Genomic DNA, 24985 nt, shown 5'->3' on the forward strand with positions numbered 1-24985 from the left:
GCCTACCTATGGTCATCCAAAACTACCTCAAATGGGGCCCCCTCAGCAGAAACCTCGAAGTAGTACTGTGGCCTAGGTTACCAAATTGTTTATCCATCATCACACTCTCATCCCAGTGTGATTGCACTCCCTGCCAACATATAGCTCAGTACCATGCTCACTATATCACATTTCTTATCCACAGGGTTCTAGAATCATATATGGCAATTTACATAATAAAAATTTATTATATCTCATTTCATATAAAATCTATCATTTAATAACTCTCAGTGTAACGACACGGCCCTTTATATGGACCCAGGTGTCACTCACTCATATCAAATTGTTCAAGATATGGAAACAACCCGCCCTAAATAGGGACATACGGGTATAAATCATACATAATCACGATGTAAATGTCGCGGAAAAACATAAACATCCATTGGGATTTCTACTAGATTTATACTAGAGTTTACTAATACATCCATAAATTTGCATAAATTCGGACTTAGAATACATCTTGTTGTTACAACCCTCCAAAAAGGAATTCCATCTAGGTTTAATACAAGATTCAAATGCTTATGTAAGCTGACCAAAAATAATCTCCCCAGTCCCTTTAGCTACCAGGACCGACACACTGATGGACCTGAAAACAAAGGTTGTAGGATAGGGTGAGACACCTCTCAGTAAGGAAGAAGGAGTTACAACAGTGTGTGACTGCATACATGCATATTTTAATAAGAACTCATGCATTCAAAACATTTGTTTATAATACTGTATCATATAACATTTATTTGCACATAAAGTATTTAAATCATGCATATGACTATTAGAACAACTCCAGCTTGGTATGACAGTTTTCCTATTTACCCCATGGCACGGGTTATGCACTGATTGCCTCGGACAGTGTCCTATTCATGCAGACAAAACCGAGCATCTTTATGATCCAACCGCCCCCTAATTTATTTTTACCAGCAGCTTACTAACTCCTCACAGGTCGACCATCTAATATACCCATACTGATTTTACACATGTATGGATTGCACTGTCAGCATCGGTACCTAGCCCTAGGAGTTTATTTCAACCCCCGAACTGGAGTATTTTTCAACCCCTTTTATTGATGTTTCTTTCAACCTCTTTTGGTCACAAGCTGTGGTTCCAGTATCATATATACAATTTATAGTAAAACAGTAACCTATACAATTCCAGTATTTTTCATAAATTCAGATAATCACATTGGGTTCAAACCGGCGCCTTTCCACTCAGTTTACCCCTCTTTGTTTAATGATTCAGTTCGATGTATCACCGGCCTCCGTTTATCACATTCCCAGTATAACAAATTGGAACTTCGTTCCCATATTCTATATTAATAGTATAGAAAATCCATTCATTTCCATTTCAACATATATCACACAAGTTTAATCCAAAAACCCGCTAAATCATAGAAATCAAGTAAACATCATTTAAACGAATAAGTAAAGGATTCGAGCATCTTCTACTATAATATAAATGCAAATAAATGATTTTTTATAAAGTTTGGAGATCATACGCCGAAAGCCTCATTTTTACCAAAAATCGTAAAATCATAAAATTGGCATTTCTACTCGATAGAATTTAGCAATTAAGTAGTTAAATCATACATAATAACATAGACGAACATTTTAGCGGTTTAGTTTTCCAAAAATATTGTGGTAATCAAATTCCCCTTACCTTATACTTGAAACGAAACTTCGTACAAACACAATCCAAATGGACAACCCGAGATCCCGAAAACCTAAAACCACAAAACATAACCTTACTATGTTTTCTACTGCTATCCAAATATTCAATCAAAACTAAGATCAGATCCCTACCTCGATTTTTGGGAAAGATCCGAAAATCTCCGAAACGACGATCCTATCCGCTAAACTTGTAGAGTTTTCTCTTCTGATCCATGCAATACCCTCCATTTTTGGAAACGGACGACGAACAAGAAGAATCCTAGAGAAACTTAGCTCCTAAGCAACTCAAATGGGATATTTATAGGGCCTTTGACCCGGTCCAATTCGTCGACGAGGCGGCGTCTTCGTCGACGAATCCACCACACAAATCGTCGACGAGGTCTTGAATTTTGTCGACGAGGATTTCGCGAGAACCTCTCAAAACCCCTCGGCATTCTCTCGTCAACGAGACTTTGAATTTCGTCAACGAGACTCTGAAGGACTTCATCGACGAATGTGATCCCTCGTCGACAAATCCTGCTTATACAGGTTTGGGTCTCTACACTCAGCCCCCAGCCATTACATCAAACCTCGGCCTTCGGCCGTCATATTAAATCTCGGCCCTGGCCGTCATATTAAATCTGTATATTATCAATGAAAACATTATGCTCATATATATACCATTTAAAAACTATTCTCACACCACACAATTTTTATCTGATAGATCATAAATAAATAAATTGACGGGGGAAAATATAAATTTCTAAAAATAGGGTCTGAACATCTTCAGGGTTTTATTTAACTTAAACTATTTATTTTATAGAAAATAGGAGATTTCAAACCAACCACGTAAATTTTCCCCAAAACATATAACAATCAAAACCACCCTTTTATATATCCGATTTGTTCAGAAAATCATATATGCAATTTAATCGCTCCATATTTCAAAATTAACTGACATAATATGATCCCCTTACCTGACTTACTGGGAGCCCATCCCCACCCTGCGGCATTCAAAGATCAAAACCCTGAAAGTACATTTTCCCCAAATTAATCAACTCAACTCACAACATATATCTCATTTTGCATTTCCTAGGCCTTATATACTCCAAACCAACAATAAAACCCTAAAATACCCTAGTTACCCTAGTTTTGGAAATGTTCTTGGAAATCCCCGTTCGAAAATTCACTCCTCTAGACTTATAGTGAAACACCCCTAGATCCTCGTGGTAACTTCCCATCGTCAAAGTAGGTGACAAATGGCAAGAAATCGAAGAGAAGAGGGAGTGGGGCACAGGTTAGAGAGAGGAAAAAAAAATTGATTTCTTAATGAAGAAGCAAACAAAAAATGTATTTATAAGTTGTTGACTCGGCACAATTCGTCGACGAAATAGCGCCTTTGTCGATGAACCGTAGAAGGACATTCGTCGACAAAAGAAGAGGTTCGTCGACGAATCGTATGCCTAAAATTTCCTCTCGATATCTCTTCGTCGATGACGCTTGAACTTTGTCGACGAATCGCAGAAGGTTCTTTGTCGAAGAAAACAGATGATTCGTCAACGAACTGCTACTTGCCTTTTTAAAATTTTCTCTTCCTATTTTTATTTATTTATTTCCTTATTTTTCGGGTTTGAGTTTCTACAATCTTCTCCCTTTATAAAAATTTCATTCTCAAAATTTACTAATTGGTTTCCATTACATCCCCTAAATTATCACTGATCTGCTGGTTTGACTCTAGGAAGACCCGACGGCCACCCACATAGCAGTCCATTCCCAAATTTATTAAATACCCTCACTTATGGTGGAAGAATATTGTGGTTACATATACTATCTCAGGAGATTACAATATCCATACCAAATTCTCCCAAATACCCACCACTCCAAAACTAGGCTAAGTAGGGTATTTTAGGGTTTTATTGTTGGTTTGGAGTATATGATGCCTAGAAAATGTTAAATGAGAAATATGTTGTGTGTAATGCCTCGGACCCGCCACGTGGGGCCCGGAGTGTTTAGAGACCGACACGCGTCTCTAATATCATTCACACAGCCAAAAAATAATAAAAATAACCTAAAACATAATATACCAGAGTTCTATATTTACACATCAACAAACTTATACCAGGTATCCATATTTACCATATTACAACCTAGAAAAAAAATATAAAGAAACATAAAAACTAAAACATAACTGTTTCAGTTTCACTCACAAACTACCCCGCCTTTGAGCTATCTAAGCTCGATCACCTGGATAACCTGGAAAGATTTAACATTTAACAGGATGAGACACCTCTCAGTAAGGAAGAAATAGTTTATAATAGTGTGTGATTGAAGTGTTTATTATACAATTAAAGTATCCATCCAAAGTGTACACACAGTTCACAAGTAGCCCAGATATCATGCCCATAATCACACAAAGTCAATGTCTTTATCATCCATTCACATACTCATAACCGTCCATATTTTATTTTATTTTATTTTTTTTGAGAATAGGGAAGTCTATCCGCCCATACAAGTAGATTCCCTCTACTCTAGTGCTAACACTAGGGCACTCACCTTTATTAGTAAGCCCTCGAGTTATGTATCCAGGTAAATTCACCGAGAATAGGGAAGATCACCCGCCCATACAAGTGGCTTCCCTCTACTCTGGTATAGAAAAATAATTACCAGAGTACTCGCCTTCCTCAGCAAGCTCTCGGGTGGAGTAATCAAATTTACCCAAAATACTTAGTTAATTAAAATCACACACTGCTGACCACATTCATTTCACAGAACTCCACACAAGTAACATAACGCAACCAATCCACACAGGATCAAACATAGTATATATGTCCACACAGGACTGGTCGACACAGGATTAATCAAACCACACAGCATAAATGTCCACACAGGACTAATCAAACCACACAACATACAAAACAACACTCCGTTCATGGTAAATAGGTAAACAACCTCCTTATACCACTGCCAATGTTTACCTCCCAATATAAGCGTCCATATAACGATCTCCTCATACCACTGCCAACGTTATATGACGGTTATATCAAGTACGATATAACAACATCCCCATACCACTGCCAACGTTATATCGTAATTTACATGAACCACAATCCAAATCAACAGTAACCAAACATTCAACATATCCAAGATTTCACCACAATATACCCAACCTCAGCATATTCAATCAGCCAGAATTTCACAATCAACAACATTCACATTCTCAATAATTCCTCATTCCACATTAATCACAATCATTTAATTATCAAAAAATGGTTTCAACTACACGATTTTTCCCAATATAATTTATCTATCTAAAAACAACATTTTCAATACCAGCAAGGTTTAGAAAATTATACCTGTATATATATAATTTCATATGCAAAACTAGTCGTTTAAAATTATAAAAAGGCCATTATAAAATAGTTCCCCTTACTTGCTCCTTGAAATTCGACCCAAAAATAACAAAAAGAGACCTTGGAATCCAAAATTCCAAGTTCATTAAATCTTAGTATAATACTCCTATAGTACTTCCTAAGCTCCAAAGGACAATATTTGTGAAAGAAATTCCAAAATAGTTCACTTACCTTGGTTTTGGGATGTTTCCCAAACTACTCAAATCAAAGATCCATTCCGCCTATATTGAAGAGAATCTTGCTAGGAGTCTCGTGGTAGCTTCTGATCGTCAAATCGAGCTAAATCTGGTCTGGAAACGAAGAGAGAAGGTGGTATGGCCAAAGGCTTTAGATAGAGAAGGGAAACATGCAGAAATTCGCGCTGGAATGAAAGAAATCCACTATTTATACTCAAGGATTCGTCAACGAGACATGTCGATTCGTCGACGAGTCCTAGTACACAATTCGTCGACGAGACAGCCAACTCGTTGATGAATTTCAGTCATGCAAAGAACCCCTCTCGGTAATTCCTCGTCAACAAGACATGTACCCTTGTCGACCAGCTAAGAAGAACTTTCGTCGACGAGACCAGTCTATTAGTCAACGAATGTTTGCTGCCACCTTTTGAACTTATTCTTCCTTCCCTTTCTATCTTCCTTATTATCTTAAATTATTTAAAATTTCCTAAGTTGTTACATTCTCCCTCCTGAAAAGAATTTCGTCCTCAAAATTCATAAAAATGTGGTTAGTTAGCTTTTGGTGTATAGAATGTAACAACTCGGGTAATTTTTTATATATAATTTAAGATAATAAGGAAGATAGAAACCAGAAAAGAAAAAGAATGCACTTTGAGTGGCTAAGCCAATCTAAAAAAGGAAACTCTTTGTCACATTTATGCATTTAAGATTTATAACTCATTACTACTGATCTAATTATGAACTTATATTAATTATTGAGATTCATGACCAACTCGAATCTATGAATCTTCCATTTTAAAATTGATGGCTTCAAATCTTACTTGTATGCATGAAGTCTTTTTTTTAATTCTCACACTCTTTTCTAAGAAATTATTAACAGCATCTAACCAAGTCACATTTTGACTAATTAACTAGTCAAATCCTTTCATTTTGGACAATTTTTCATTTTGGGAATTTGATTGATTACTTAAAATCTAAAGTGTTTAGTCAACCTAATCTAATAAATTTATTCTCTCGATACTGAAATTCGAGTCTTTCAACATATAGGTCCCATAAATGTGTATATTGTTGGGGTAGTTCATCTTGCTCCTATTTTGCATCCTTTTCTATCCATCTTAGAATTCGCAATTAAGACCTCCTTAGGATGTGTCCCAAGTTCTAAGAGACATGCATTTTGTTAGAATTGGAATTGGGAAAATTTACATCTAGACTCAATATACATACGTGAGTACCAACTTGACTCAAGAATTTAAGTTATATGTCTCGAATTGCATTCCATATGTGTTCGAATCAATTCTTACCTCTCACAACTTAAATCCATATACTCAATCGAGATTATCCTTATTAACCTTAGTAATACCTTAGCCCTACAACGATTAGCACTTTAAATCTTAATTTATGACTTTTTTTTTTTTAACTTGGAGTCACAAATCATCAACTTACGTCACTTATTATAATCGAAAAGTCTCTATTCAAGTTTGATATATATTAGCACCGAAGGAGTTTATGGGTAGGCTTGATACGCATGAGTGACACCAACTTGACCTAAAAGTTTAAATTTATTGGATCTTGGGTCCAACTATGTATATAAGCACTCATCATCCAATCAATTTTTTTAATGTGAAACAAACTCATAAGTGGAATTTTCAATAATCTCTCCCTCACTTGTAAGTTCTAACTACTTCCCCTTAAACGGAAACGCCTCGGATTGCACTTTAAATCTTAATTTATGACTTCTTCTTTTTAACTTGGAGTCACAAGCCATCGGCTTTAATATCACTTATTATAATCGAAAAGTCTCCATTCAAGTTTGATTTATATTAGCACCGAAGGAGTCCATAGGTAGACTTGATACACATGAGTAAGCACCAACTTGATCCAAAAGCTTAAGTCTATTGGGTTTTGAACCCAACCATGTATATAAAAACCCATCATCCACTCAAATTTTTCAATGTGAAACAAACTCACAAGTGGAATTTTCAACAATCTCCCGCTCACTTGTAAGTTTCAACTACTCCCCCTTGAACGGAAATCGCCTTGGATTGCATTTCACGTGCCTCTGAACCATTCATACCTCCCATGTCTGGACCCTATGCGGATCCATCTTCCAAACCTAGATGATCCTTATTGGTTTCAGTCACACACTTGGTCTTCAAACTGTTCGTAATTTAGAAAAATTAGCTCACACTTTGACTTTTTCTAAAATGCCACTCACCTAAAGTTAATATCAAATAAGTTCATAAGTAGGCTTGATACACAAGTGATCACCAATTTGACCTAAAAGTTTACGTCCATTGGATCTTTGATCCAACCATTTTATAAGGATCACAATTTTTTTAATATGGGACAAACTCGCAAGTAAAATTTTTAACAATATATATGAATTAATACCAACTAGATTCAAAAGTTTAAGCTATTAAGTCTTGAACCCATTCATATATATTAGCCACCCGTACTCCACTTAATTTTTCAAAGTAGAACAAATCCCACAACTTAATTTCCAATACATCTGAGGGTTTATTAGTTAAGAAATGAATAGATGAATTCAATTGAGTATTTTACACATTAAAAATTTGGTCTTGACTATTATCTTGTCACCTTTTTTTTTGTCATTTAGATGTTCACCCTCCACACACTAAGCTTGAACCACAAAATAAGATGCAACCCATCTTTCACCTGTATCCAACCAACCTTCTTGGTATTTAAACCCCAAACCTCCAACATTAATATCTCAAATTAATTATTATTCAAATTAAATACTAACAAAATAATAGGCTGCACTTATGGTTAATTTGTTTTTTCATTCTATGCCCTTTATCTATTCAGTTATGGAAAGAAAATTTCTTTCAAATTCTTAAAATTTATTTTTAAAAAAATGCCTCCTAATTTTCATATTTTAAATTTTTTTTGTTATTTTCATATTTTGTATATATATGTTGAAAAATCGAAGCTAGTGTGATTTTGCAATTATTTGTAAAACTAAAAGTAATTATTTTTACAGTCAAACAAACCTGAAGGTCCATTTGGTTTTTTTGAAAAATAATTTTTATATAAAAAATTTAAATTTTCCAAAGAATTATATAAATTTTAGATTATTTTTAAAAAATTTCAAGATTTGTATTAAAAATTTAGAAACAAAAGAGTTTGTTTAAATGTGCAAAATATTTTTAAATTTTTTTATTTTACAGTTTAAAATAATTATTGTAAAAAAGACAACTTATTTTTCAATTTTTAAAATTTTATAAAAAATAATATTTAGAATCATGAATTTTAAGACTTACATTTAGGTCTGTATTAATTTATAAGAAACTCTATACATAATCTAACTAATTAAAGTCTAAGATCTAAATCCCATGCTTCCATTTGTAGAGTAAAAAAATTTTAAAAATAATAAAAAATGTTTTGCATCATTTGTATATAAATCTAAAAAATTGGAAAGTAAAATGATATTTTTTTAACTATTCAAAAACCTAAAGGTATAAATAAAATTATTTTCACAAGCAAATACTATAAAAAAAAATATTTATTATTATTCATTTATTTTATTTAAATATTCTCAAAATAAAAATTAACTAATTTTCTGTAAATTTATTAAAAATTACAGTAAAAAATAAAAAATATTTTCTAGAACCAAATGGAGCATTAACTTTTCATCTTTTACCAAATAGGAAATATATATATATATATATATATATATATGTATATATATGTAGTTTCTAGTCACATTCTTTTTTTCTTTCCCACCAAACACGCATGCAAATAAAATTTAAAATTCCGAACATCCGACTGATGTACTGAAATCGTGTCCGCATTCTGAACTTAATCTGATCAATGAAATTTAGGGGGAGGACGTTGATCCGTAGGTTTAGTGTCGCACCAGAGGATCCGAAGGGTTTGTTGATAGCTAGAGTTCTTATGTAATTAAAAAAAATTAAAAATAAAAATAAAATAAAATAAAATTGAAAAATGAAACATAAAATATAAGTAATTAATTAGAAGCCAACCTTAATTTCATGAACTCCAAGAAAACAAATTAATGTGATATGAGGTCAGATTAATATATAACGGCAGATTACTATCCACTATTAATTAATTCATTATCTCCTACAAACTAAGTGAGGATAATCTACAAAATTTAATTACCTGCCAAAATATATCTTCTCAATGGATATGCACTCGCTACACGCAACTCCAAAAAAGATTTTTTTTATTTATTTATTTACTTAGAAAAGCTAGTGCAGATATATAGTAGTGGATGATGACTAGATGTCTATACTCAAATCTTCTTAATATTTGTAAAAGCTATGTACGATATTAATACAGTTCAAATAATTACATGGGCATTTGAGAATGGAAGGATTAAAATTGTTAAAAGATTTTGATATATAATTTACATAAAAATTTATTAAAAAATTGTTAATTAACATGATAATTCCTTTTTTTTTTAATTATGTTTTATGTTAAATTGAGATGTCACAAATTTTTATAGTAGCGCCTATAGAAGATAAGATGATGAAGGGATGACTCAGATGGTATGGACGCTTGCAGCGTAGGTCATATAATGTACCAATGAGGAAAAGTGAGTTAATTACTGTGTGAACAGTAGAAGGGGTAAGGATAAACCTAAAATAACTTGGAAGGAAATAGTGAGCAAGAATTTAATATCTCTAAATTTATTAAAAAAAAATAATCCATCATTATATAAATTGACGAAAAAGAATTCATATAATCAACTCCACCTAGTAGGACTCAAGGTCAATGTAACGCTCTAAAATAAAATTATCAAAGTTAATGGCAGCCTTAAAATTAACTTCTAATAAAAATAATAATTCTATGCAAATTTTTGTATAAGATATGCAACATAGCTTAGTCCGTCTCCGAACTTGTATACTTTTTCACTCTTCTTGAAATTCGAGCTTAACACTTTCCATATAAACGTTAACTATTATTGAAAGTATCTCTTAAGAGATGTTTCTTAACCATTTCTCATAACTCATATTGTATTTTGACTATGCATAAATTTGATTCAATCAATAGTATCATTATATTATAATATTCTATTTTACGTATAGCAAAATAATTAAAATTTTATGTTATTTTTAAGGACAAAGGACATTTACTTTCTATGAGATTTAGCAAAAAGATAATAACCTCCCCTTAAATTTAAAAAATGTAAAAAAAACTCATTAGATTTTAAGAATTCTAGGAACCTCCTATAAAATTTGTCAAAAAAGACACAAACTTCCTCTTAAATTTTGTAGAAAGACAAGTTTTTTTTTAAAAGAAATATGTTTCTTTTAAACAAATTTTAGAAGAGGTCTGTGATATTTTTGAAACCTCGAAAAAGATTTTTGAATGTCTCTTAACTTATTTTTAATAAGATATCTTTACAATAGTACAACATATATTGATATATGTTTTTTGGGTATGAATGGTATTTTTAATGTGAAAATTAAATAATTATTTTTGAAAAAGTCAAATTAATTATTCAATGATTTAATTAAAAATTTAACTAAAAATTTATTAAATTTAATTGAATGCAAAGCTAATTTTACCAATCTATCTTCAACTACAATTTTTTATTTTAAGATAAGTTTTGAACATCACCTAACTCTGAAAATTAGGTCAATACATATCTAGGTGTAAAAACACTTATGAAATAATATCTTAATAAGGGAAAGATACTCCTATTTCTATTCATCTTAAAACCACTAATTTCAAAATTTAACATTATACGTCTTAGAACCTAATTTTAGATATTTGTTGAGCAAACCAAACATACTTATCACTAATATTTTATCAAATAACATTTATATAATCATTAGATATTTCTTTCCTAAAAAATTATCTTAAAACTCCTCTCCAATATTTTTCATAACAAATAAAATTGGTCAACATTTTAAAGCCTTAGGGACCATTTGATATTACTATGAAAAATTAGAAAAATGAAACCACAAACAAAATCTGAAAACTAGAAATAGAAATTGAAAACTTGAAATTAGTAACATGTTTAGTCTATATTTATAAAACTAATACAAATTAAAGACTTAATTTAAAAATACTCATTTTCATATTTAAATCAAATGATATTATAAAAATATGATTAAGATAACAAAATTACAAATAATACACATTAAAAAATTACTATAAGAAAGACAAAATTTATTATAATTATTTTATTTAATTGTTCTATTTTAAAATTTGTTTTACAATAAAAATTTTATTGAACATGACAGTTGAAAAATAATAAAAAGTATTTTATAATTAGCTTTATTTTATATATTTAAATTTATATGATCATTTAATTTTAATTTAAAAGTATATAAAATAAATAGTTTAATTTAAAAAACTATTTTTAGATATTAAAAGTTCTTGTAACGTGTTGTTTTAATTTTTTCGAAGAAGAGCTGAAAATCAATAATATAAACGAAAATCTGACAGTATAGCTAAATGTGTTTTTTTAATATAGCTTTTCATTGTAAAAAATAAAAATAAAAAATAGAAAATAATACCAAAATCTTAGTTTCTTAAGCAATTAATGGAATTTAGGAAGTAAGTAGATTTTCTAAAAAAAATTCAAGTTGCAGCCCAATTAAATGGAGTTTCAAAATTACAAATTCTAGAAAATGGAATTGAGGAAGTGAGTAGAATTTAGTTTACTAAACAAGGGTTTAATTTAGCTGCGTCATAAGTCATTAATGCAATTCAATCCGGTGCAACCGATTCTACCATCTTTAAAAAATCTAAAGGCACTCCACCCTCTAAGGAGTTGACAGGTGTAACGCAGAATGGGAAATAAAAAAGCACGCACAAAAAGAGTGAAGCTTCTGGAAAAGACGTAACGTACCTTCGCGTTCTTTCCCTACTTCTCTCTCACATGTGGGCTTCCTTCCTCCAATTCTCCACCGTCCCTCTCTTTCTCTCTCTTCTCCATCCTCATCCTTCAAATCTTCAATCCGAACCTTCTAGAACTCCCATTCTTCTCTCTCTCTCTCTCTCGCGCGCGAACGGATCTGCTTTGTCTTTCTGCTTTAGGAGCTCCGGCGATGGGCCCGACGCCGACGGAGCAGAACGGGGAGCCGGCGTCGCCGGCAGGTGACTTGCAGAGGTCTCTCCCGACTCCATTCTTGACCAAAACTTATCAGCTGGTGGACGATAGCACAGTGGACGACGTGATCTCGTGGAACGACGACGGATCTACGTTCGTCGTGTGGAATCCTACGGTTTTTGCCAGGGATTTGCTTCCTAAATGTTTCAAGCACAACAATTTCTCCAGCTTCGTTCGACAATTGAACACATATGTACGTCTGCTCGCTGATGATTTTAAATTTTTTTATGTAATTATTACGAAAATGGTTTGAGAAATTTCCTTTTTTTTCGGAACGAATTTTTAGGGATTTCGGAAGGTAGTACCTGATCGGTGGGAGTTCGCGAACGAGTGCTTTAGGAGAGGCGAGAAGCGTTTGTTATGCGACATAAAGCGTCGGAAAATCTCGTCAGGTTCTCCGGCGGTGACGGTGGGGGCGATTCCTGTTACGCCATCGTCAGTGTCCCCGGGGTGTTCCGGCGAAGAGCAAGTCATGTCATCTAACTCGCCCCCGGCCTTGTGCCGGGAAACGAGTTGTGGCAATACAGCGCAGTTGATGGACGAGAACGAACGGTTGAGGAAAGAGAACATGCAGCTCAACAGAGAATTGTCGCAGATGAAGAGTCTTTGTAGCAATATTTATGGTTTGATGTCGAATTACGCAAACAATCAACCGGAAACCGGCTTTCCGGAAGCGAGGGCGCTCGATTTATTGCCAGCGAAGCTGTTTCCGGATGAGTCGGGCGGCGACGGGAGGAGCGCGGAGGAGGCGGCTAGTGCGCGGTTGTTCGGTGTTCCCATTGGTGTGAAGCGGACGAGAGAAATAGGCGAGGCTCTGGTGGCGGAGCATGAGCCGGAGCTGCGGCTGTATCGGCCCGGGGCCGAGGTAAAACAAGAGCCGCTGGATCAGCATCATCGTCATCATCATCATGAGGATGACGACGGCCACCGTCGCGACCAGAGCGGCGATAATCAAGAGGCGCCGTGGCTGAGGCAGTGTCAGCGAGCCAATCAGAGGGTGTGCAACTGACGGTGGTCGGAGGGGACTGGACGACGGCCGATGGTGGTTGTCCGTACAAGGGGAGGCACGTGCCGAAATGGGCGGGTGCAGGAAGAGGCACGTGGCAACTAGGTCGCGTGCTTCGGGAAGCCTTTTGAGTTTTGGGTTGGGGTGAGGATTGGATTGGGAAAAGTGGGTTCAGAACTTTCTTAGTCTTTCTTCCCCCTTCTTTTTCAAATGGAAAAAGTGGATTTTTCCCACCTAAAGAATCTTAATAGAGCATAGTTTGTCCGCTTTCATCACTTTTGACTCTCCGTTTGGCATGCATTTTTTGGATTTTTTTCTTTATTATTATTATGAAGAAACTTCACCATCAATCAATCGAAAATGTTCATTGCAAGGAGTATCATTTAAATATTCCTGACCTAAAAATTGAACTTAAATTATAGTCTGTCACCTTATTTTATAATTGTAACAATCTTAATATATTTCTTTCTTCTTTATTTTTTTGGGTAGAATAAATAATAAACCAAAAGGATAGAGAAAAAAGTGTAGTGATAAATGAAGAGTTTTGTTCCTTCATTAGAAGAACAAATATCTTTAAAAATTTACTAATTAAAGTAAAAATTTTAAATTTTAAATTTTAATTTAATATGAAATAAAATATACTTTTGCTGATCTTGAATTTAAATTTTGAATACATTTTAATTTAATTTCATATTATATTTTGTCTAAACCTAATATCCACGTCTCTCCAAACATTGAGTTATGGCATTAAGAATTAGGCAAGAGTGACATTCTTTTTTTTTTTTTTTTTAGATAACGCATCGTGTTTTCACGTGTTTGTTTTACGGTCCACGTGACTAATCATGCGTCTCTTAAAGTTGACCCCACAATTCTAAAGGGAGGGTATATTCAGGAGTTCAAAAGCGGAAACGAATCCAGGAGAGTTTAAATACTTGACTTCGTGAAAGGCACTCCCACAGCCCGCACTAGCACCTAAATCACATGGGGGGTAAGAGTGACATTCTTGATCGTATTTGAGCATAGATTGAAGAGAGAGTGCTATATTTGAAATACACTAATTAAAATTTTCTTAGATTAGATATTAGTTCAATATTAAAAAGAAGTCTCAGTCATAATTTTATTCTATAAAAAAGATCTCATAAAGTTAACATTTTTTTCTGCTGGGTTGGGTATGGTATGGATTGGTCTTATAATTTCTTTGGTTTATATTGTTTAAGATCAACCTTGGTTGGTGAGGAAGGAAAGGCTCGCACGTAATAACCATTTTCTCTCTTTGGCGTCTATGAACTTGTAGTCTGGGTATGATCTTCTAATTTCTTTGTCAAATGTGTATAGAGTTTTAATGGGTGCAAAAAATATAGGAAAAAATTATGCACCAATTGGGGGGTTTTTTTTGTTTTAAAATTTTTATTCTCCAACTTTTATTCTATCTTGTTTTATTTTTTCATTAGAGGTTCAATGGGCTTGAATTATATATTGAGAGGCGGTCTGTTTGTCTCTCATCCATATTCCTTTACCCGTCAATTTGATGAGAATGATGCTTGCAAGTTTATCCTGTGTTCCAAGAAAAAAAAAAAAAAGGACAAAATACATTCATCTCTTCTAAAATTTTAAAATTTTTATTGATTTTTTCAAAAGTTTCAAAAATATCACCAACCTTTCTTGAGATTTATTAAAAAAAATACAAATTTGTCTTCTAAAAACTTGTACTTTTATACAATGCAAATGAAATTTTTTGTCTTTATAACAAACCTTAGGGGAGATCCCGAAAATTCTTAAAATCTTAGAAAACCTCCTGCAAGTTTTGAAACTATAAGAGGAGGCCAGTTCCTTTTTGTCAATATGTAGGGAAGGTCAATGTCTTTTGCTTAAAAAAAATTAAGGAAATGATGGGGACTTGTATACATGACTTGACTAAAAATCTAATAACCTAAACTTTTAGGTCATATCAATTTTTTTGCTAATGAAGATTCTCCTATTCCTAATGTTGGCTTTATAAGACTTAACACCCTATTTTGATGCTAAAACAAATAAAAAAAACTTAACATATTTGGTTGAGTAATGATATTTCAGGATTCAATTTTTTGAAGCTCAAGAATATGTATGCATCAAACGAAATTTAAAGAACATTAAAACATGGATTTCAAGATGATATTTTAAAAACTTGAAGAATATGAGAGAAAACTTAAAAGTATATCAAAACTTGAAGAAAAGCAAGAGAAGTAAAAGAAAGCAAAGTTAGAAAGTTCAAAGAAAAGACAAGTATGAAAACTCAAGCGCCAAAAATATTCAAAGTCTCAGAAGTTTTTATGTAAGTGCTTCATATTTTAAATATCTTTTGAAATATTCCTGAAACTCTTTTAGGGTTGAATATGAACTTTGAAACCAGATTTTTAGAACCTTGGAAAATGTTTTTGACAAGTTACATTTAAGTCTTTCAAATAACAAAAAGGTTTAAAAATTAAAAATGAAAGTTTTTCAAAAAATGGACTAGACCGACTAACCAGAAAACACTAAGATTGGATAGCCGACTAACAAACACCAGAATGAATAAATTTCTTCAACCAACTGACAGTTTGAACTAAGATCAGTGAGCCAACTGACAGTTTGAACTAAGATCAGTCAGCCGACTGACAAACCCAGCCGACTGACCATTTTGAACATGGTTAAGTCAGCCAATTGATGATTTGTGGGAATTAATTTTTGGATAGACAGATTACTGTCAGCTGCTTATCCAACTGACAAACACTATAAAATGAACTACTCAATCGCCTGTTCAGCCGACTGACTCCACGGGTTTGAATTTTTAAACTTCAACGGGAAAATTTTAAAAATTAGTTTTTCAAATATAAACGTCATAAAAGCTTAGTGGACACTCCAAGTAACTTGAGCAATAAGGAAACTAATCCTAAAAAATCTACAAATACTATCTTAATCACAAGAAATTAGCAACCAAGGCAATCACATAACATACTTGTAATCAAACTCTCAATCTTTCTTAAAGTTTTCTATTGCTCATACTCTTGCTGGGAGAATTCATCTGAATTGTTATTGAAACATCAACTTACGGTTCTCATATGGAGTTTTCTCAATCACTAAAGAACCCTTGGTGATCTCTATATTTGAGTTTCAATTTTATTTCTTATTGATATTTAAATTCTTGAAGTGCAAAGTTCTGAATTTGTACTAATTTGCTCTGTTTTGAGAGCGTTCTTGTACGTAGTGTTTACTTCATATTTCTTGTAGTTCTTGGATGATTTGAGGTGTTCGGATTGTTGACCAAGTGTGGGGTATCGCTGGGAGAGGTGCAACTCTAGCCTAATTGAAGTAGTGACTGAGTGAGGGGTATCACTTGGACAGGCAGGCTCTAACCTACTAAAGGAGTGTGTAACGGTGTTGTTCCACCCAAAAATGAACTGGTTTAGTGAATCATTTTCTGGTTTGTCAAAAGCGAGAACGTAGACTAGGATAAGTCAAATCTCGTAAAAAACCCGGTGTCACTCTCTTTCCTTTACTCTCTTTAATTTCCAGCAAACATATAAACTATGTGGATGTTTTTAATTCCTTAATCCTATGCACTACATGGATTAGATATTAAATAAACTTAAACTTAATTTATTTTTGGAATTACGGAAATCGAAAGGGAGTACGTTGGTTGATCAATAAGTTCAGAAACCATAAGGGACTACGTTGATTGATTCAACACCCAAGACTTACTAATTGAGAGTTTTTTTAAAGTCTAAATTATTGGAAAGAGTGTTGTGTTTCATATTGCGAAATCAATTAACCACAGGACTTACATATATTTACAGGGCTGCAAACAAGAAAATATCTTGAATTCTTGAAAGGCTGAAAATTGCCAAAAGGTTATCTTGATTAGGTATTTGTGGATTGAACACTTTGATTGTTGAATGATCGGTTGATTATTTAAGTTTTATTTACTTGTGTTATGTTAAATACTTTAGTTGTTGGTTTGTGGATTGAACAAGTAAATAAGTTTTTACTAAACAAGTAAATAAGTTTTTGTTGTGTATTGAATAAATCAACAAGAAGTCAAGAATTCATTAAAAGAATTAAAAGAGGTTAAGGATTCTTGAAAAGTATTAAAAAAAAAAAAATTTAAAACCCAATTCATCCTCTCTCTTGGGACTACACCTTAGTTTTAACCTAATAAGTTGCATTAGAGTCTTTAATTTAGATTTGAAAATTCATGCATGTGTTCCAATGGAGTGGATCATATGGATGCTACTCTCATAGTTAGAGAAGCTCCTTTCCCATGGTTGAGTAATGACTTTTAGTTTGTTATATTGCAAGTAATAGTCTCTATTCAAGATAGAGTGATTGGCCGAAGACCTAATGGTTTAACATTTTGAATTAAGCTAGTACTCACTCTATATAGTTAACCCACCTCACAAACTTCCTTCTTTCTAATAGAATTCTTAGGTTCTCGATAAAGGATTTTGTGTAAAGGAAATAAAAGAAAAAATGAGAAGGAAATATGGTTAAAAATGAATATTTGTTTTGATACAATTAATTTTTTTTTTTTTAAAATCCAATGTTAAAATGTGTAAATACTATTTTTGATTGCTTAGTGTCACGGACCCCCAAAATGGGACTCAAGTAAGGGTCATGTGGCACTTGTTGAGAGCTCTCCCTCGACAAGTCAGCCAAGTCTCACCCGTTCAAGCCTGCAATCACGAGCACCTGGTGAGTTTCAATACTCAAGAACACCAAGGAACAATAGGATATCACATGAGCAGTATATTCTTATACACCGAATAAGACTATAACAATCAGAGACATCACAATCCAAGGCAACAAAACACCACAATAAAAGGGACTACTTATATTATTCAACAACAGGAGAATAATCATACAAACGATAATATAGATAATCATATATTCATTCCAAATCCCTGAAGAATACAATTCTAGCAGTATCTCACTCCCCCTTTTCCCCATTACATTGTCACACCCTAACATCCTCCCCCACTCAATTTATCGACGTCCTCGTCGATGTGTTGTAGATGGCCTTCTCGCTCTTTTGATGTCGATGTAGATGTCGTTGACTACGAATTTCTGAAATCTTTAATCTTCTGTATGGCATGCTGAAGGTTGTCTGCTGTTTCCCAACTATTCTCTTCTTCCCCCAGTCCTAACCACTGAACCAAAAATTGTTGTTGTTGACGACCTTCTAGATTGACGACTCTGTCTGCAATGATCTCTTGGACCTCTTTGGTGATAAGATGCCTTCTGGAAATTGTGGCTCTCCTTAATTTTTGTCGGTGCGGATCTGCTTCATCTGTGTGGAATGGCTTTAAATTGCTTACATGAAACACGGGATGGACTGGACGTCTGTGGCTTTTCATCCACTCGGGTTGCTCAAGCCGATAAGATGCATGTCCCACCTTTTCGATTACTTTGATTGGACCTTCGTAACGACGTAACAGCCTTTTATCCTTGCCACGAAGAAAGCGAAATGTCTCCGACGGCACTTTTACAAGAACCAGATCTCCAGCTTCAAATTGTTGTGGTCGTCTCCCTTTGTCAGCCCATTTCTTCATGCGCTTTGATGCTTTTTCTAACTGAGCTTGGGTGACTTCGATGTTTTGCAACCAATTTTTCGTGAATTGGTAGGCCTTCGGGCAATTTCCTTTGTATGAACCATCCAGAGTGTGTGGGAGAGTCGGTTGTTGACCTGTCACAATCTCAAAAGGGCTTTTATTAGTTGCAGAAGATTTCATAGAGTTAAAACAAAATTGTGCCGTGTCCAATAAAGTAACCCAATTCTTCTGATTGGAGTGAACAAAATGTCGTAAGTATTCTTCCAGCATCCCATTAAAACGTTCAGTTTGACCATCTGTCTGTGGGTGATAGCTCGTGGAAAGATTAAGGTTTGAACCCATCAAGCGAAAGAGTTCACCCCAAAATCCCCCCGTGAATCTAACATCCCTATCACTAATTAAGCTTTCTGGAACACCCCAATATTTCACCACATGCTTGAAGAATAACTGCGTTGTCTTCTCTGCTGAACATGGCTTCGAGACTGGCACGAAAGTTGCATACTTTGAGAATCGGTCAATCACCACCAAAATTGTGTCAAACTCCTCTACTTTTGGCAACGAGGAAATGAAATCCAAAGAGACACTCTCCCATGGCCTAGCAGGAACTAACAATGGCTCCAATAAACCTGAGGTTCTTTCTTTCTACCTTGTCTTGTTGACAGATCAAGCACGTTTTAGTATAACTCATCACATCATCTTGCATATTCGGCCAATAGTACCCCTGTGTAATCAAAGCATGAGTTCTTCGCCATCCCGGATGACCAGCCCACAACGTATCATGGCACTCTTTCAGTAAGGTCTTCCTCAAATTATGGAAGTAAAATATTTACAATTAATCAAAGTTTATTTACAAATTACAATATTTACAAAATAAGGAGTAATTAAAAGATTTATTAAATTTAAACTTGGGATAATTTTCAATTGACTAATGGCTCGACTCTCTAAGTCCCCAGCGGAGTCGCCAAGCTGTCGCGACGTCCCGGGAGCGCGTGTGCCCCGGGCGGCGAAATTAGAAATCAATTTTAATATTTTCAGGAAAAATATGGTGTAGGAGTCGCCACTAACCTTTAGTGCGGTTAGAACACATGACTACTACCCCGTTAGGGGTAGAATCGGTCTACAATACCAGAGTTGGGGTCGGGAGTTCGGTTACGCGAGGGGAAGGTATGAGCACCCCCTACGCGCCCGTTCTTAAGAACGGTGCCTAATTAATTTAAAATTATCCCTAAGTTAATCTAATAAATCTTTACATTACTCCTTTTTATGAATTTATAAATTCATGTGAAAAATAAATAAATATATACATATATTCCCTCAGAGCTTAGGGTACGTGATGCCCAAAGGCTAATACCCCTTGCAATTAAATCATAGGGATTAACACACGAAAATACTTAACAAAAATACTATGAATACTAAATATTGTAATAAAATATAAACATAGAAAATATTAAAAAAAAAAATTATATAATAATAATAATAATGCTAATAAATGGTAAGGACAATAATAATAATAATAGTAATAATGATGAACGAATGAATGAATGATGATAATAGGAGTAATACCAATAATATTAACAGTCATAATGATAAATACAATAGTGGTAATAATAATAAATAATATCAATAGTAATGATAATATAATGACCATATTATAAATAGTAGTGTTACATATAATGCACATATTTTATAACACTTTCCTTAAAACAAACACACGAATGTATGAACAATTAACTAAGGAAACAAATCAAATTTAGAATTAAAATATGTAAGCAAATGAAAATGGCAAGAAAATAATTGAATTCGTGGAAACAAGTTATTTCTAAAATTAATGCGTACGGAGACCAAAATTAATACACAATCTTGAATATGCAATTATTAAACATAAAATGAATGTAATAACCAAAAACCCTAAATACACACAACAATGAACACAACCTATTTAGATAAACACACCCATAACCCTAAATACGAATCACATGCTTAAATATGACCTAAAAAAAAAAACCTTAAATATTAAACGTATAACATGAATATGGTGCACTCAATAATATTCGGCAGTCAAAACTTATTACATTTAAATAACAGACAATAGAACTTTTACCTCCACAGTAAAACAAAATCCTACAATAATGAGAACGAACCGATTAGTATTTAAAATAATTACCACAAAAAAAAAAAAAAATATCCAAACAAATACCACTGCAATAAAATGAAACCGTAAACACAATATTACAATTTTAACGTATATACAATAAAAAGGCCAAATGCGAATATTACCTACATACTACAATAAATAATATATTAATATACATAATCATACAATGAAGTATTAAACTTTAAACATTAAAACAAATCAGAATAAGAAAAGAAACAGAAAAATAAATAAGTAAACTAATAAATAAATAAATGAAAAACAAAAAGAAATATATAAAGAGTAAAACACAATACACGTGCACGTGTGTCTGTGTGTGTATAGCATGTATGGTGTGTGTGGCCGGACTGTGTTGATGTGCAGGGATGATAGGGGTTACTGGTGTGATGGCCGAACTGTGTTGATGCTTGCTGGAACGAAGGCTGGGCTGGAAGCTCTCGGGTTGGTGGAGAGTTGCTGGAGGAGGAGTTGCCGGAGAAGACTGGCCGAGGAGAGTTGGTCTGGCTTCTGCTATGGAGGCTCGGGAGAGGGAACAAGTTGCCGCTGCTGCTGTGTAGTTCTCGGATGGTTGCAGCGGCCTAAAAACACTGCCCATTTTCCAATCATCATCCACTGATCTGGCATGTTTTTGAATTCCCAAAGAACATAGATGTCCCTGAATGTGTCCCTTTGAAACTCGCATGACACCCACCCTAGTAGATGCTTGTAGCTGATCCGTCTATCTTACATTTTCTCCACCAAGGATTTCTTTGGATTGTCTCCTTAATGTTTTAAACTCTCTTTGAAAGTTAAATGAATAAGCATGCAACAGATAACTCAAGCCTCCAAATGGGAATATGGATGGGAATGACACAAAACTTGTCTTGACTTTGCTTGATTTTCTGCTGGTTAAAATAGGAGCAAATTTTACCAGTACTTTGGGACACTAATGTAACTTTGAGCTTAGAGAATATATCACCTGGGACAAAACCTTTTTTTTCGTTTTTCTTTCTTTCTTTTTTTTTTTTAGCCTCATACCATACTTCTCCACTGTATCACCACTTAAGAGGTTCTTTCTTTCTCTTGCGTATTTCAAGCTTTCTCAAACTCCCTATCTTGAATATAACTATATCTCATTAAGTAGTCTGATTCAATATCCGATCTCAGGGTGGACTTTTAAGACACGGCGACGATGTTAGGCTTAGGATTTAGGTTTCACCAAGAATAAGGAAACTAAGGCTCAAAAATCCCATCCCCTAATAAAGATTTCTGCCCCAATGGTGCAGTATTTGCGAAGTATTGACCGACCTTGTCATTTGAACAAGTTGCCTACGTACCTTTGCAGGATCAGGTCATTACGTAGTTTAGACTCAACATTGAGTTTGACAAATCATTTGAGACAACAACGTATACCAATCTGGTTAGGACTTTCATTTGGACCGTAATGTAGGTTAGGGGTATGGGTTAAAGAAGAAAAAAGTTAAATAAGGCTCAAAATCATTGATTTTATCAAGAGTAATTTGGTCAAAGATCACATATGTAGCATGTCCCTTATTTTTCTTTCTTCTTCATTTTCCTCTTCTTTCTCTTTCCCCCTTTTTTATCTTCTTCTTCTTCTTCTTCTTCTTCTTCTTCTTCTTCTTCTTTTACCGCAACTTTTGATTTTCCTTTTATAAAGAAAATCTTAACTTCATTTTCATTTGAACTTCATTTAGGGCTGATCTTTTAAAACTGCCCCAGTGTGGGGTGTGATCCTTTGACGGGTTAATCAAGAATTGAATTTTTCAGGCTCAAAAGGGTTCGTAAGGGATTTCTTCTTTAACTTTCTTTTGGGTGGCAGAAAAATGGCCTACCATCCTTTTGGTAATAATTTTTGCCTCAAATGACTTGTCAAACATTATAAGACCCAAACCCAGGTTGAATTTTTGATAAACTGACTTTTAAGAAAAGATTGGTTTAACATTCAGGCTCAACTTGGTTAACAAATGGTAAATCAATATTTGGTTCTTTTTAGGGATACTGGTCAACCAAAGATGGCCACCCCTCATTTGATCAGAATATAATCATCATACCTTTAAGACAGCAATCATAGATAACAAAGACAAGAGACTTTTTCATCGATTTTATCAAGCGAATGTAGAACAAAACTTGATGAGTCCTTTCTGTATATTTCTCTTCATCATTTTGAAATCCATATCTCAACCAGGCTCTTGACAATGTCTTGAAGTGGGGGGTCTTCAGAGGCTCTTCCTTCATCATCCTCATTTTTTCTTTTTTCTTTTTTCTATTTTTTTTTTTTTTTTTTGCCCCATTGAATAAACTTCCAAAACCAGCTAATGGCTCCAAGTCCTTTGTACTGACAAAACTATTACCTATGTCACTTTACACAAAATACAAGCAAAAATAGACAAAATTTTGCATAAAGTGATGATTCAAGGAGGATGAAATGAGATGAGACTGAAAAGCATTCTTATTTCATTCAATTTCAAAATGATTTAAATAAAAAGCATGGACATTCCTTTTGTTATCAGCCTTAGGTGATCAAGCAGTATTTCTGTATCATGTGAGCTCACTTCTAAAGTTGAATACCAATCAATCTTCTAACCCGATGGCGTTTATTACATTCCTACTATGATCACGCAATGGGTCCCTATGATCATAACCTTTCTCTGTAGAGAGATCATCTTGCTCTGCTCAATATTGGAATCCTGGATCTCAATTCTATCACCTTGGACCATGGTTTTAAAGATAAATTGGAATGTGATTATTGACCCATTGGAGATGATTATGCATACATGGTTATGAAATTGAGCATGGAATGCATGATTATGTTATGCAATGGGTGTTTATGCATGGGGGTAACTAGTGCACAAATACATACAAATAAGGATATGAACATGCATCAGCCTATCATGCATGGCTATGCGTGTAATTATGCGTGAATGCATGAATGCAATGTAACCTAAATGACTACTTTGCCAGAATTTTGAAAACATCCCGCTAATGAAAGATTTCAAGATTAAGACGACCATTGATGGGCCACAATTTCAATTCAACTCTTCCCTTAACCATTCCTTTCTTTGATGACGGTCCATGTACCTCGTATTCTATGAAAGGTCAAATTATGATCGGAGGTTGGGGTTGACCCAAGCTAGTCAACCCCTTGGATTTCTTCAATGCGGGCTTGTGAACTTTAACATGCACTTGGACCTCGAATATTTTAAAATATGGGCTTCAATATATTTCATGATGGGATTAGGCCCTAGTTTTAAAAGGACTTGGGCTTGGATTGCTTAGAAAATATTGGCCCGAATTTTTGGGTAACAGGCCAAAGCTCATTTTTGGAAATCTGGGTTTGACCCTTTTTGAAAATCAGGCTTGGGCCGAGTTTTTACTTAGGAAAAGGTCGGGCCTTGGTTTGTTTTTAAAGAATTGGACCCAAGTTATTTGAAAACGGTTGGGCCGACCCATATTTTAAAATGCTCGGGTCAAGTGCTTCATTTTTTTTTAAAAAAAAGGATGGGTCATGGTCTCATTATTGGGCTTTTCTGAATACTGGCTAAGTAGTATGTATGTCTAAAATGGATGTCAAATGTATGATATAATACAAAGTATCTCATAACATATATACAACATACTATACATGGAGTAGGATGTGGCTCCTGTCCCAACCCAGGGTAGGTATATATATACAGGGTTCTTCATGACTCTATCCTAGTTAGGGAAGACTATAGACAAGTATGTGTGGGTAAGCTTTAATCCCTATATACAAAGGTTCCCAATCTAACCTCCATCCTCACCCAAAAGGGGTTTGGACGAAGTTTAAATTGAGCGGAGTGGTTCGCGGGTCCCCACAAGCCCTGCCACGTGGGGACAAACGCTATTACACTCCTATCTAATCCTAGTAAGGA

At 34.2% G+C, this 24985-nt stretch overlaps 1 protein-coding gene and 1 long non-coding RNA gene across 2 annotated transcripts; one reads left to right on the forward strand and one right to left on the reverse strand.

Moving 5' to 3' along the window:
- Positions 1 to 406: 406 nt before the first annotated feature.
- Positions 407 to 12579, reverse strand: LOC131145477 (uncharacterized). The gene is made up of 2 exons (XR_009134158.1): positions 12113 to 12579; positions 407 to 625 (listed from the first exon to the last, which is right to left on the reverse strand). It is a non-coding gene; the product is annotated as an uncharacterized LOC131145477 (long non-coding RNA).
- LOC131145476 (heat stress transcription factor B-2a-like) lies at positions 12089 to 13654 on the forward strand. The gene is made up of 2 exons (XM_058094567.1): positions 12089 to 12566; positions 12660 to 13654. The coding sequence occupies exons 1-2, from the start codon at positions 12312 to 12314 to the stop codon at positions 13380 to 13382; spliced, it is 978 nt and encodes a 325-aa protein (XP_057950550.1). The 5' UTR covers positions 12089 to 12311; the 3' UTR covers positions 13383 to 13654.
- The last annotated feature ends 11331 nt before the right edge of the window (positions 13655 to 24985 follow it).

The sequence above is a fragment of the Malania oleifera genome, chromosome 13 (assembly GCF_029873635.1).
Source record: "Malania oleifera isolate guangnan ecotype guangnan chromosome 13, ASM2987363v1, whole genome shotgun sequence".
Classification (NCBI taxonomy): domain Eukaryota; kingdom Viridiplantae; phylum Streptophyta; class Magnoliopsida; order Santalales; family Ximeniaceae; genus Malania; species Malania oleifera.

What these genes read in the sequence shown, in the direction of transcription:
- LOC131145476 (XM_058094567.1), top strand. Translation starts at nt 12,312, where the DNA reads ATGGGCCCGACGCCGACGGAGCAGAACGGGGAGCCGGCGTCGCCGGCA. An exon ending in TTCGACAATTGAACACATAT is followed by an intron (nt 12,567 to 12,659) that starts GTACGTCTGCTC and finishes ACGAATTTTTAG; the next exon opens with GGATTTCGGAAGGTAGTACC.